The 15663-nt window shown below is 36.5% G+C and overlaps 1 protein-coding gene across 7 annotated transcripts in view; it reads left to right on the top strand.

The window, feature by feature from the left end:
- Nucleotides 1–15663, top strand: part of LOC106673148 — a 472569-nt gene that overhangs the window by 415310 nt on the left and 41596 nt on the right. For 5 of the 7 annotated variants that reach the window (XM_014405154.2, XM_024228687.1, XM_024228684.1 and 2 more), the window contains one exon: nt 1344–1433. In XM_014405154.2, coding sequence (XP_014260640.1) covers nt 1344–1433 — 90 coding nt within the window. Of the gene's footprint in view, nt 1–1343; nt 1471–15186; nt 15238–15663 lie in introns of those variants that run through there. The other 2 variants (XM_024228686.1, XR_001341375.2) reach the window with 2 other exon arrangements.

Raw genomic sequence — 15663 nt, 5'->3', positions numbered from 1 at the left:
AATTTTAGGCCTTGAAGATGATCTCAATAAAGATCGAAACGTTGGCACGATAACGAAAATGTTTTTCTGAAACCTACATCACACCAGACCGCATCTCACGATTTCTGAATAATTATCGATTAACGGTCACTAATCACCACATAAATCCATTATATTTCGTGGTCTATTGACCAAATTACTTCTTTCAGTTAATTAATATTTTTATGTAAGGTTTGGGTTGAAAATGAAAAAGCTAGTGCCACGAGCGGTATTCGAACCCACGACCTTGAGCAGAGTGACAATAGCAGAGTTGGAGTCCGAGTGAATCAAAGTCAGGATAGCTAAGTGGTAGAGCAGCGACGTAGCCGAACGTCGTCGGTTCGAATCCCGCTCGTGACACTGACTTTTTTATCTCAACCATGACCTTACTTAAAGATTAATTAATTGAAAAAAAAATTTATTAATATGCTTTATTATTTATTTAGTTAAACAAATTTATCCGTTCCGTATGCAAATGTTTGGATAAACATTGAAATCATTAGCTTTATTACTTATGTTATTTTCGATTACGAGAGAGGGGAATTATTCGGTTGACCTAGTAATTCTTCTTTTAGTGGGAAAGGCTTTAAAAGCCGTATTCTTGTATCGTTAAAACGGCTTAAGACGGATTAGTGAGATCTAGTAATGCTTTTACAGCTAAGATTTACCGTTTGGAACGCGTCTTAGCTTTAAGAGAATTTATTTAGGGGTATTTCATGATATGTTCATTGGTCGTATTTATCATATTCATTGTTACGTTTATGTTGAATTTGCGAATTTAACATCTACGAGTGCTTCTCTTTGCTGTTTTCGTGTTTATTTATTATTTTATGTGCTGAGTGTTTGTTTGGTTGATGTTTAATGTTGACTTGTATGAAAGAGTGAAAAATTACCAAAGAAAGTGCATATTTTTCTTAACACGGTACTAGTTTTTCCTTTATATAATTTTAGTTGTTTATTTCTTCTTTCTCGCTGAAGGGTAACAACGAATGTGGGGGATGACCGGAGGCGGTCCATGTTTTACGTCACTTTCTGCTCGTACATTCCGGGATATGATTGCTTAGTCTCGATTCAGATTAACGATATCCCAGGGGAGGCGTCAAGATTAATATCTAATATATATGTAAAACAGACTCGGAAGGGCCAGGCTCTGTCTCCGGTCCTTCGACCACGAAACACTTCGACGAGAAATCCCGTAATCCTAGTAAAATTTAATTGCGCTTACAAATGTGTAATTCTCTTGTAGATAAGATTACAATTTGCATTTTAATCTGTTGTTCATTTAAGTTTAGATAATTCCATCTAAGTCGTCGTTTCGGTTTCAGGACGAAGTCTGCCTCGTCGCTCCTGCGCCTGTCGTCATCGGAAAGAGATCCACGCACGAAGACCTAGACCCAAACCGAGAATTGAAAAAGGTAAGAATTTCTAATAATTTAGAATAATTTCGATAAACCGGAATAATCCAATAAATAATCTTTTGAGCTTTTAATTTACATAGTTCATGTCAAAACAGATATTAAGGGTTTGTCCTCGGGGAAAATCGTAGCGCATCCTTTTATTCACGTTTTTACGTTGTCGTAAAAGTTAACTTGTCGCAGTGAAAGTAAACCAGATTTATGACTGCTTTAGGCAATAAAAAAGGGTAATGACCTCGAGGTCCTTTGATTATCGTTTCACCTCCTTCGGAAAATTCCTTGTGAGGAAAATTTCTTTTAGTTTATATTGAAAACTTCTTGCGGTATCAAAAGCGGCTTAGGAAGAGGGAAATAAATACTAAAGCCGTTTATAGCTTTAAAAGATCGCACTTATTATGCAGGGCTTCTTCGTGTTATAAAATCAGTCAGTTGAAGTAATTCATTGGGAAGGTGTTTTTGGTTCCAGGTTAGTCTTGTGTCAAGATGGAAGCCCAAGGTAGCGGACGTATTCTGTTTTTGGGATGGGAGTATTATTGAGGAATATTGTATGAAGAGTTGTACTTCGAAGGGTGAATTCATGGATGCTTTCATTAAGCTTTATACACCAGTGTTTGCCCCATTCGGTTATTTGCAGGACATGTGCCTGGAGGTCCTCCAAAACAATTCTGTGATCAAGAGGATATCATAACTGTGTCGTCGGCAAAGGATGCAAGGTTGGGTGAAATTAAGGCATCTCTACTTTAGAGGAGGAGATGTTTGGATAGGTCGTGAGGCATCTGCGGTTCTTCATCAGGACACCATTCAGGCTGACATAATCCGAATTGTATCCTTACCCGATAATAAATTCCCGAAGATTCTTCATGGGCAGATTATAGATAAAAAGGCATATCATGCTGTATAACTTGGGCTTGTCCTTAACCGGAAACAACATGGCTTGTCAGTCGGTCATTTCTGACAATATAAAGAGGCTACATAGCATAGCTAAGGCCATTTCAGACAGCTTTCCATTCCATAGAGAGCTTTTGTATAAATGCAAATCCCCAAATTATTGATCTTTCGTTAACCTTTGATCGTGTGCGGTGAATTGATTTGCTCTATTGGGGGGACCTGCTCTGCACTGGCTGCTGTAATTAAACAATATTTTGAAAGAGAAGGAATGTCTAATACGGTTTTGTCAGTGTATATTAATCCCAAGGTACTGTTTTGGTCAATTTTTGAAAGGAGGCTTATTCTTTTAGGGCCAAATTCAAAGTGACTTGGTGAGGGTGTTTTTTTGAGGAATCGCCTGTATTCCTTCCTCACCCCCGACTTAAATAAATTTGCATGTGTTGTGATGAACCATTGGTGGGGACGGCTAATTCGCATCTGAACTACAATGTATCTGTTCTTACTGGTTACCGTGTTCCTTGTTCTACTATTATCACTGTCTTTTTTTCCTAACTTCCCACTATTAATCATTAACATTATAAAAGGAAGGGAAATTCGAAAAGGTAGGTTGAGATAGGAAGTGTTCGAGTGGATCGAAGTCACGATAGCTCAAGCGGTAGAGTATTGAGCCGAAGGTCGTGGGTTCGAATCCCGCTCGAGACTCTACCTTTTTCATTCCAACCAATACCTTACATAAAGATTATTGAATTGAATGAAATTATTATTTATTTTTACTATTATCTCTTTTAATATACAGTTCGGCTCGTCGTTTGAAAAAATATTCCTTGACAGTGCATCTATAGAGGAGTAAGAATTCCTTAAACCTAACGGTTTCAACTCAATCCGTTCAAAAGATAAGATTTTTCATGGTTTATTTTATTATTTTATTTTATTTAAAAAACTATTTTTGTGCATAATACCTGAATTTTCTCCTCTCTAACCTAACTTTTCGAAACCTTTAACCCCACTTTTAGATTTGGCACCGAATTTCCTACCTGGTAATTCTTAATTTACATGCCTGATCAACTCTTGGCGATGCATTTAATCCCCAGGATATGTCGCCGACTAGGTTTTCACAACTTCGAACTGAAATTACCACCAAAAAAAAATAAAATAAAATAATAATAATAATCGAAGTTTCAAAATCATAAACCTCATAAAATGTTGACGGTTTTAGCTTGTTTGACATTTTTAAATGTGTAATGCAAAGTAGAATTTACAGAAATTGATCCAATATTTACATTTCGCAAATTTCATGGTGTTTGTACTGTTATTTTGTAAATTGTGATTTTTAAGTGGATTAGCCTAAAAGGACATTCGGTGCTCAATTTCAAAATTGGATCAAAAGGTAGTAAAAGTTAGGTTAGAGCAGAGAAAATCAATTTTATTTAACAAACCCTAAAAAAGTTGTAACTTTTGAACGGATTGAGATAAAACCATGATTTATGGCATTCTACTCCACTTTAGATGTACTGTCACCGAAAGAAAAACAAGTAACACGACGAGCTGACTTCCCTGAGTATTTAGTATATAAGGTTCTTTAGTATTTTTTACGTTTATTATTAACATTTGCTTTGTTTGATTGATTCAGTTGTGTCATTATGAATGATTATAAATACGTAATGTATATACTTGCAAGTAATATTCCTGTTATTTTCATTCAATTATGTTTTATTATTACTGAAATTTCTTTTAATTTTTGAAAAAAGTAATTTTCATTTTGCAAATACTAATTTGTAAATACTCATTTTAAATACTCAGAAGAGAGATTTTAGTTATTTAGGTTTGCGTGCACCCTCAGTCTGTCTTAAACCTTGCAAAATGTCTTTCTTGTTTTGTTATACATATCTCCATATTAGAAATTTTGTATATACAAAAGAATAAAGAGTGGTAGTTAATATCACCTCTCCTGCAGCAATTAAGTCAGGCAATGTTTGCGTTTCTAAAAATTATAGTTCAGCAAGTTAATTGAAATAAATTTGTACTGTTATAACTGAAAGACAGTTTTTCGAATGATTTCTTGATTCGGACCTAAAAAATCTTTCAACCAAGCTTTAACATTTCAATGTTGTTTATTATTTTTGTTTATATTCACTAATTTCGTGGTCCGCTTGACCAATTAATATATTACAATTAATTAAGGTTTTTAGTTGAGATAAAAAAGTCAATGGCACGAGCGGGATTCGAAGCCATGATCTTCGGTTAGATACGCCGCTGCTCTACCATTTGAGCTATCGTGACCTCGATCCACTCGGACACCAACTTCCCATCTCCAAATTCAAAAGGTGGGGTTGAGATGAGAAGTTAGTGTCCGAGTGTAACGAGGTCACGATAGCTCAAGTGGTAGAGCAGCGGCGTATATAGCCGAAGATCGTGTGTTCTAATCCCGCTCGTGCCATTGACTTTTTTATCTCAACTAAAAACCTTAATTTTTGTTTATATTTTTTTTATTGCGTTTTTATTTTAAAAAATCGAGACACGTAAAGTTTTATTTTTTGTGTAGTTTCTCTTGAACTAAAAAAGATTTTATTTGTCTGTCCGGGATAACGGGATACGGATAGCAACTTAATTATTTCAAATTACAAGATCAACTGTACTTTTTAAAAGGTTCTTTGATGCTGAATTCAACGGTGTAAAAGATTTTTCATTTGGACCAATCCTTTTTAAGTTATTTCCAAAACATTGTTTTCGGATAAACGAAATCTTTTCCATTTTCTTCAACCCATCGCCAGTTTATTTATTTATCATTTTAATTGATAATAAATTACTTGCTCGTGGTCCTGAAAGAAAAATTTCACAATAATTTCCTCAAATAACGTCTTTTAACAAGACGTTCGGGATGTACTAACTAAAACGCAATTCAGCTTGATGCAAATTTCGGTCAACAAAAAGGAAATACAAGGGGGAACAGAAGTTAAACTCACCCTGTATACATCTGTACATCTTGGCCATACATGGGTGATCGCTAAGGATAAAATAACATGAGTTATTGTAATTAACAACAGATAGGGTTTTACAGTAAACAATTATTCAAAAAGCCATTATTCTCTTGAACCCGTTGCCGAAAATTGGTGCATAATATTTCCGATATTCTGTATGTTTGATTTGAAATTATCATATACAGCATTTAATCCAGATTATTATAAGCAATCTGAAGGCATTGTTAACGTGTATATGTATTGATTTATCCTGTGTGTTTATGTAATGTTAGCATAACATTAATGCTGATACACTATTCGGTTCTGTTTTGGATTTTCCAAATTAATGCTATTATGGGTTTCCTGTGCGTTATATTAGTGAGAGAATTTAGATCATCGCAATTATCCCACCAGAAATCCAATTTACGTGTTTCTGCGCTTGTATCAAACCGCCCAAAATCGCGAGTGATTAATTGGATCTATCGTTTGCACTGGTATTCAATTCCAGGGGAGGGTGGAGCGTTTTGTTTTCCGAGAAAAATACATCCAATCGTAGTTAGTTTAATCAGAACAATAACCTAAATGAGGAAACAACATACAGAAGAAAGTTTAACGAATTGTCTGCTTTTTTTATTAGTTTGCGTACTGCGGGCCGATAAAGGGTTGCAATTCCGTGATCGGGGCCGGGATTTAGCGTATGCACCCCATGCAACCCCCGGGGCACGCACACGTCGTAGGCCTAGTGTATTTATGGAAAGTCCGCATGCGATCCTCCTGCTTAATCAATGCGTCTTCCCCTATCATCCTCTATTTGCATTCCCTTTAAGGAAATTGGACTTCAGGGTCTTCCGTTCCGAATTAGGCCCGCTTAGTTTTTAAAGCAACCTCCATCTAAAACAAATTTTACCGGGTTTGAAAAATATCTGGACTGTGAACAAAAAATGAGCTGGCATTACGTTTTCAGAGACCATTCCCTTGTGGACAGCTTCACAGTCGACCGGGTAAAAGGGGTGATCCGAATGTTGCTACAAGGGACCAATCGACCGTAAACCGTTCGACCCTACATTCTCATCCTTGCCCAACAGAGAACAAATGTATTTAATCCCGTCGATGGCATCTCGGTGTGAAGATATGTGCCTTATGTTAAAAAGATTTCTCACTGCAAATCACTTACCTTCAGTTCTGCACAAAAACAAAAAGGATGATGTTTTTCACCCAGTACACAATGTAAAATCATAAAGTGATAATGACACAAATATTAATTAAACGTACAACATTTTTTTGATCCGGCACACGGCCACTTACTGGGTTTTCTGTTTGAGTTATTCAACGTGTTTCGACATTGCACCATCTTCAGTGAGGAACGCATAATCTACTATATAACATTTTATTATCATTAGAGTACTACCAGTAGGTTTTGTTTTTAATTTTGTATATTTCCTTTCTCATTGTTACATGTTACCTATTTGAAAGTAGTTGTAACGTACTACAAATAAAAGAAATATTCACGTGAATCATTTATTAGTTGTAATTTTCATTTGGCATATACAGCAAACGTTTTCACCAGTCTTTCTTTTCTAAAAGCCTAAACATTTTCTGAATTTGGAGAACACTTTTTTAAAAGAATGCGGCTTTTACCAATAATGGGGTCGTGTTTGGAGAAAAACTTTGAAGAGAAAGAGAGAGATAGACATTCCGTTCCCGAGAACTTATCGTCAACAAGACAAGAGGATCTTTAGCGTCCGCACCTGGCCTTTTCGGCCTTATCGGACGTTTTGATTCTCAAGGTGAGAGCTGACGCACCTCCGCATACGACGGGATGGTGTTACCGTCGCAGCATTGGTGTAGAGGCGCCCCAGCCCCTAAGGGCCGAGACAACCTCGCTCTCCGCTTGTCCACTCCGAATGGTCGGGCCCGCATTGTGCATCGGGTCGTATGTCTCACGCCCAGGGCTAACAGGCCGAAATACATCAGCCTGTTCTCCCGCGTACTCCCTAGATAGAGAAGGCCACTCCATCTCCCTGAGTATAAGGGCTCCTCTAGCGTAGAAACTTCCGGGAACGCCCCGCAAGCGGTTTCGGATTATAGTGGGATTGCTACCCACACCCTAGATGAGCACCGCCTACGGTAAAGTCTCTTATCGAGCTCAGCCTACATCTGCCATGCGCATTCGAGGGACGCCATAGGCTCAGCCTTGGTGGTCCGATCCTTCGCTTCCCCAAGTGTACCACGCCGGTCATACGCACAACAATGCAAAGCATACTCGATTCTGAGACACTGATTCACTACCCGTTCGCTTACTCACGCATTCGAGGACTATTCAGCATGATCATCGCGTCCTCAACGCTTACACGCTGTCGTCCGGACGCAATGTCTCCCGTGAGGCCGGGAGTAATTACGCTGGCTATACGCAAGCTTCACGAAGGTCACAGATAGAAGACAGCCTCTGTCTAAGTTCCCGCCAGGGGCGCCACCACGAATCCACTCCCAGTGTAACTAGGGCTGAATTTGGAATGTTTAGTTACCCCGTGGTACAGATGGCCATACACCCTCCCCCGTCTATGCAAACAGGATCTACTGCACTGGACCTCGTGTGCCTCTGCTAAGGCACCCGCCTCCCATGCCGACCCTAGGCCGACACGAGTACAGCTTGTGCTTTAGAGAGGTTGCCATGTCCTCTGGCGGAGGAGAGTGGCAGCTAATCTGTTGGTCGGAGATATAGATTCCCGAAAGTTGGTATCTTTCTTGTAAATTTGACCGCCAACTTTCATTAAAATGGTTTCGAAATCGGTCGGGGACTTCCTCAAAAAATTTCTGAACCCTGCGCCATCATTTAATCGCAACGTGTCCAAAAGATTTTTCCCGAGTTGATTCCCGCCGTGAAATATTTGTCGAACCCACCATCTTTTTGGGCGTTTTTTAATGCACTTCCGATTGAATTCATTATGTACAATGCAAACAAGAGCGAGAGAAATTCCTGAAAGTGCTAGTTCCTCCGTCATTTTCGCAGGCACTGATGAATGTGAACTGAATCTTGGTCTGGACACGATTCTTTGTCGCGGAGCAGAGTCGTAACATTAAATCTACGCAGCCACGACTCTGCCCCGCAACTTGAATCGACTCAAAGAATCTCATTGCGTACTAGGCTTTAGATTATGGTGCATGTTCTTTTGATCAGTTGTGCAATAATTTGTTGGATTCGTGACGAGTGTTCAAGAATGAGGTAGTTTAGAAAAATACTTTTTTCATTTTTTGCCGACTTTGCGACCTTTATTCGGGTCATCTTCAGGGCTTGGGTGAATTACAAAACATGTTGATTGGAAAAATACATACAGATGTAAGTATAAACATTGAAACCAAGTCTTTCATACTTATAAGGTGTAGTGCTATTCTTATGGTGTCAAATTGGTGTTGTGTGAAATTGTTATTTACAGTACATAAATGAATAGCAAAAGTACATGATAAATGCAAGTATATAAAATAAGGTAAAGCCTGAATTGTTTATGTTGTCTTTTATTTCATTATTGGGAATTTTTTTAAATTTCTAACAGCATTATTAAAATATATAGAAAGTTGATCTTTCAACAGACAATTTTCACTTGAAGGGGGTTCAAACAAACTTTTATCATGAAGGGCCAAGTGTAGGTTTCAAAAGAGTTTGTAATGAACCCTTTCAACAAGAACAAAAAATCAATTAAATCCGTCAATTAGGCACAAAGGGTACCCGCCTAACTAGGTTGGGGGTAACCTCTTGCTACTCAACCTGACCGAGAATCATAATTTGACCATGGTAAACTCGATGAGATTTCATTTTGCCCTTTTGGGAGGGGACTTCAGTAGTTAGTGATCTCATCTGCGTCAAACTAAACACTCAGGGAAACGACCTCGTGTCTGCGTGCAGCGATGATGTTGTATAACGGAAAAAATCGTCTCTAAAGTGACTTTTCAATTATTGTTCGTTCCCTCGCGGCGTTCGAAGCGCATGTTCGAAACGGTTGCAAAGAGGAAAACCGGGAAATTAATTTCAATCTCTGGAAGAATTATCTCTCTCGCGGACGGCCGCCACTCGAAACGATCCCTGCCAAAATTTGGTAATTATTGATAGCGCCAATTAAAAGTTGGGGCGAGGGTGCCGAGGCTTCGTAAAATACGAGGCCAATTTATAAAGCGCGGGGCTGACGACGGCATGTACTCAAGTTAATGAAATCTGTCCTGATGAAGATAAGCCGCGTCAAATCATTACTTAATTGAAGCCGGCAGCGACTCATTCCATTCTTGGCAGAACTATAAGCCCGGTAAGGCAAGACGTTCATTTTAAAAATGAAAATGAGGCTTTTGTGTGGCATTTTCCTCGTGACGAAACAAAACCAGGTCCTCGGGTCATTTCCACCCGCCAAAATAAAACCTACAGACATGAATTTCGTGCAGATGAATACCACGAATTTGTCACATGTTAAAATAAAAACAATATTTGGGAATCATGTACATTAACTGACGCAATTTTTTAAGACGAAACTTCTTCAATTTTGTACATTTTTGTAAAATCGTCTAAAACGTGAAATGGGATTGCAAATTTGGGCATAAATGTTTCACTTCAAACCTAAATTAGAGCTCCGTTGTCATAAAAAAGTAAAGGATACAATATGTACGTGCCTCATAATGGAAGATGTCGTGCCTTGGCTCTTTATAGCGAGCGAGTAAGCGTAACGCACAGCATCTTACTCAGGCCTCTTTTTTTATTTTTGGAGTCAATACTTGTATTTTTATATCTTTATTTTGTTGAATATTCCTGATAACCATGTGATCCTCCTGGATCAATCTAATATAACAATAATAAATATGTTAATTAAAAAAGTCATTTGTAAATTATGCATTTTATGTAAAGAAATTGAGCATTTTGCAATATAACAAAAAGTCCTGTAATAATTGTAGAACTACAATTAACTATTAAAATATTTATTCAGAAATCGGGAGATGCGGTCTGGTGTGATGTAGGTTTCAGAAAAACATTTTCTTTATCGTGCCAACGTGTTTCGATCTTTATTGAGATCATCTTCAGGGCTCAAAGTGTTTGTGTTCTGTGTAATTGTGCAAGAGTGGCACTCTCAATGAATGGCACAATTCCACAGAAGACAAACACTTTGAGTCCTGAAGATGATCTCAATAAAGATCGAAACGTTGGCACGATAAAGAAAATGTTTTTCTGAAACCTACATCACACCAGACCGCATCTCACGATTTTTGAATAATTATCGATTAACGGTCACTAATCACCACACATATTAAAATATTTATGAAAAGCAAATCAATATTTACAACAATCGTCAATTTAAGCATATAAGAAATAGTAATTAAAGCAATAAAAACGCAGGAAGAAATTATGTTTAACTTACAGTTGAGGAGTTTTCAGAATAATAATCGATAAATCTTACAAATTGTTAATATAATCTAAGAACTCGCGCAAATTATTAAATATAAGTTTAATTGACAAAAATGCTTGGTTTTCAATGAATCTATGAAGAAGAAACAGAAAAGTATTAGAGATGGTCAATCTATAAAATAGTAATAATGTGCTAGAACACCTCAGAATTCATATACCTACCTTTCTATCTACCTATTCTCTTTTTTCTCACTTTAATTGTACGTTATATACAATTGCACTCGTGCTCGAAAAGTTAGGTTTATATTTCTTTATTTATAGGACGTGGAGGAAATGTCGGTCCATCAATTATCTAGCTAGGGGTGAGTCTTGCTGGGTAAATTGCTTTCGCCTCTACAGAACAGCTCTTAAAGGTACACTATTCCCCCGTTAAAGCGGCCTTAACTCAGTTAGAATTAAATTAAGTTACTGCACTTCCCTTTGGCAGAGTCGGTTCCCGAAGGACTTATAATTAGAAAAACATCAAAACCGGGAGAGCGATTCTACCGTTGTGGGAGAAAACCTTCGATCCTGAATATAAAAACTTGAAAACTAGGAATAGGATAATTTATCTGGAAGACGGACGTGTCAAGCTGCACTTATCCGACCGAGCTCACCTCCCAACCCGGTGGGGTTCTCTTGGTTAAATGTTTTCCGTTTTGGCCTGTCTATTGGCTGTCGGAAACCAGTTGCTGTTTGTTCTTCTAAAACGTTTACACGTGCCAAATCCATTAGCCTTAACAAAATGGCTTGAAAGAATAATTCCTAACCGTTTGGTCATCTTTGTTTATGTTCAGAAATAAAGCCAAGGTAAAGTTTCATTTTAAACAATCCGAAACTTTTGCAATAGAAGTACATCCTACTTGCATTCTAGATCCATCCGCGTGCCAACAGGTAGAGGGGCTTTTCCCTCTTTCCCATTCTTATTTGGTGCTTAGATTTGTTTGGAAATTTTGCTTGACTTCAAATATCATGTTCATGTCCTCTCTAGGTCCAAAAATCGGAAGAATCCATTTACGTTTTAGCCCCATGGATAATTCTCTTTAATAATGTAGAAAATAGTTTTCCGTGCTGTCTTCATTAACATATGGTGTAAGGAGATTAATCCCAATATTTTCTCCATACCAGATGTGTCATGTTCTCATCGCTCCAGTTATGCAAACGCATGCGAATCTCGTCTTTTCGTGAGTTCTATGTTTATCTATTTGCTTTACTTTATCGGCCCAGGGAATTGCGCTGTCTGTGAGGATACGTCTCACCACCATGGTTTACATCCAAAACATTATGTGGCGATAAAAATATTTTTTAAGAAAAATAATTACTAATTAGCGTATAGCATGTATTGGAAAGAATATATACATTTAAAATCTTGTAAAGGATGCTTGTACAATGTACACATTTTAAATTTGAAATTTACATTTCAAATTTACATACATTTTGGAAATTTCTAAATATGTACTTATAATCTACTGATTCCAATTTTTGTGGCTCTCTTTCTCTCTCTCTCTCTCTCTCTCTCTCTCTCTCTCTCTAAATTTCTATATATTTATATTGTGTGTTGTTTGTTCTTCTGTATGTGTGTATATATTCATAATAATTATGGCAATTATTGTCCCCTCTCTCTCTTTCTCTCTCTCTCTCTCTCTCTCTCTCTCTCTCTCTCTCTCTCTCTCTCTTTCTTTCTCTCTCTCTTTTTCTCTCTCTAAATCTCTATATATTTATGTTGTGTGTTGTTTGTTCGTCTGTGTGTGTATATATATTCATAATAATTAGGCAATTATTGTCACGTACGATCAACAGAAGAACAAAATTGTTTGAAACTAATGATAAAATTTTTTTAGTTTCTAAAATTTAAGACATTTTAGATTTATTTTTTTATTTGAAGCAGTTATAATTTGAAATTATGTATCCGTGTGTATACTATTTATTAGGAACTCTGATGACAGAGAAATCGTCAAAATCGGTTTGTATTTTGATTGAAACACTAATTTCCATCATTTACTTACGTTAAAAAAATAAATTTAAATTTAAGCCTTTTCCTATCATCTTATAGTGTGGTTATATATTGTTTGTAGGTTATTTATATGAGGCCTCAACACGACAAATAAGAATGATACATCTGCACGGAAAACAAACACTTTGAGCCCTGAAGATGATCTTAATAAAGGTCGAATGGTGGTTCGATAAAGAAAATTTTTTTCTAAAAATTACAGTCACACCAGACCGCATCTCATGATCTACAAATAATAGTTATTTATGTGGCAAGCAACTATTCTGACGCAAAAATCTTCGTGTAATAAGAGTTCTTTACTTTTATTTAAACTTCCAACTTCAACCACTTATTTTCATTTTCATTTATTTTCTGAATATTTTCATTCAGACATTTTGGTAAGAGGAATAATATGTTCATTAGATAATAAATCGTTCTTTAGTTTGTTTTAAGGTAATGCATGTTTTTGGTAATTATGTGGAAATAAAACACAGTTGTTATTGTTGTTATTATTATTGCTGTTGTAATGGCTTTATTTGAACTACAAAACTTGCGCTGGAAGGTTTTCTTCTCAAACCCTCCAAAATAGTTTCTCGACTCTCTTCAAAGTAATTTGTCTAAAAAAAGTCAGCTAGTTGAAACTTCCCACACTTAAGACGTCGTATCGTGTAGTTTGCCGTGTCACACACGTTTTCGCATGATTGAAAAGAAAACCGTTAAAAATCGATTGCTTTTTCGGCCGAGGTTTTCTAACAGGGATAGAGAGCCCCTAACGTCAACGACCATCCAAAAGTCCGATCTGAGTGCTTCGAACAAAGGCAGGAAACACCGGCACCTACCCTCGACCCACTCGCCAATTTCCTTTCCCCGGTGAAACTAGACAAAGGGACGAGTGTACACGAGCCCCTGGGTGAAGGTAGCTTGGATGGTTGTGGTTTTGGAATATACAAAATCAAAATAGGGTGATGTGGTTTTTATTTTTTTTATTTTTTAAATCTATGACTGTTTATTTACATCTTATTATTTAAACCCTGGAAATTTTTTACCATGGTCTCACCATGCATTATTACAAAGATATCCTCGTTTTCCGATCCCGACGATCTCGAAACGTCAGAAGCGGTTCGAATCGTCATCACATTACCCGTATTTTGAATCGTTCAATTTAGATTTAATCAATTATTTTACCGTGTGCGATAAAAGGGCTTTTCTCTAGATGTAACTGAAAAGGAAAGGTATTGTTGCATGGTGGAGGAGAGGATTACGATCCGGGGTTGTTGCATGAGGTTTGTTTTACAACCCCCATTCTCGTGGGGGTCGGTTACGGCTAAGACAACCCTAACAACTTGTTGGCCTCTTTCTATTTAGTAATCTTTCAGATGGTATAACTTGTGAAATCTTCTACTCGTCGAAATTAGCATTTAAGTTCATACTTCAAAAATCGAATCTATTTTATTGGATTAGACTTAACTTTTGTTTGCTTTGAAACTGAAATTTTGTTGTCATGTCCTTTTATTTAAATTAACATTTAAAAAAGGACTTCATAGTTAACTATTTAAAAAAAAAGATAAAACGTCTTATTTAAATTATTTCAAGTGTTCATAGCGAAAATTGTGACAAAAAATTCTGAAATTTGTTTATCCTTATGGGAAAATTTAGACGAAAAGAGAGAAAATTTATCATTTTAATCTGTTAGAATTTAGAGTGTGATTTAAAAACTAAAACAAACATTTTTTAAACGAAATAGTTAAAAAAGGATTGCCTAGAACAATAAGCGAAATCTAATGAATTTAATAAGTTAAATGAAGTATATTTTCACTAAAGCTCTCCGTGGCCATTTCATTTGTCGGCGAGAATCGAATCCTGATGACAGGACATTTGAAAAATGGCAAAAAGTAGGGAAAATTCGAAAGGTTGGGTTGAGATGGAAAGTTTGTGTCGGAGTGGACGTGGTAGAGCATCTACAGCGACGTATTTAGCCGAAGGTCGGGGTTCGAATCCAACTCGTGACACTGACTTTTATCTCAACCACGACCTAACATAAAAATTATAAATTATTGGATAATTTATGTATTAATAAATAGAAAATATTATCTACCTCTATATTTAAAAGATGTCTCTATTATTTAAACGGATTTTTCTTCATCTCTATGAATTATTTTAATTAATTCTGTTTTAATCTAGGGCATTGGTTGAGATAAAAAAGTTAGTGTTACGAGCGGGATTCGAACCCACGACCTTTTAGAATCCCGCTACCTACATCGCTAGACCGATTCTAACGTTGTACGTTCGAATCCCGCTCGTGACACTAGCTTTTTTATCTCAACCAAGACCTTTCATTAAGTGTAATTAAAATAATTAATATGGTTAATTATGAATACTGTAGATATATATAAATGTATGGGTTAATACAGTAATTATAGAAATACTTACTTGGGGACTTCATAAGTTCGCCGAGAATCGAATCCTGATTATTCGATATTATCAAATATGGCAAAAAAGGCAAAATTTGAAATGCTGTAGGTTGAGACGAGGAGTTGGTATCCGAGTTGATCGAAGTCACGTTAACTTAAGTGGTTAGAGCAATGGCGTATTGAACTTTAGTTAAAAAGCATAATTAATTAAAATAATTAACAGATCAATTATGACTACGAAAACATATTTGGATGTACTTATTATTATTCCATTTTGTAGATAAACTTTGGTTTTTAAACGACGTTATTCAAGATTATTTTCTTTTTATCTGCATCGTTTGCTGTTTAAACAATGCATAGTCAATGACTTTTTTATACATTCTAAAGTACAAGAATAATACATTAATTTTTTTTACAGTTCTATAGAATTTGTGTGTTATATATTTAAAATGTAAAAGTAAAGAAATGCTAGGCAACAAACATTTATAGTTATGACTACAGGATTGTAACTCAAGATTGTACTCTGATTATTCAGAAATCGTGAAATGCGGTCTGGTGTGATGTA

The sequence above is a fragment of the Cimex lectularius genome, unplaced genomic scaffold (genome assembly GCF_000648675.2).
Source record: "Cimex lectularius strain Harlan isolate CLEC.00 unplaced genomic scaffold, Clec_2.1 scaffold276, whole genome shotgun sequence".
Classification (NCBI taxonomy): domain Eukaryota; kingdom Metazoa; phylum Arthropoda; class Insecta; order Hemiptera; family Cimicidae; genus Cimex; species Cimex lectularius.
This window is presented reverse-complemented; position numbering and strand designations above follow the sequence as displayed.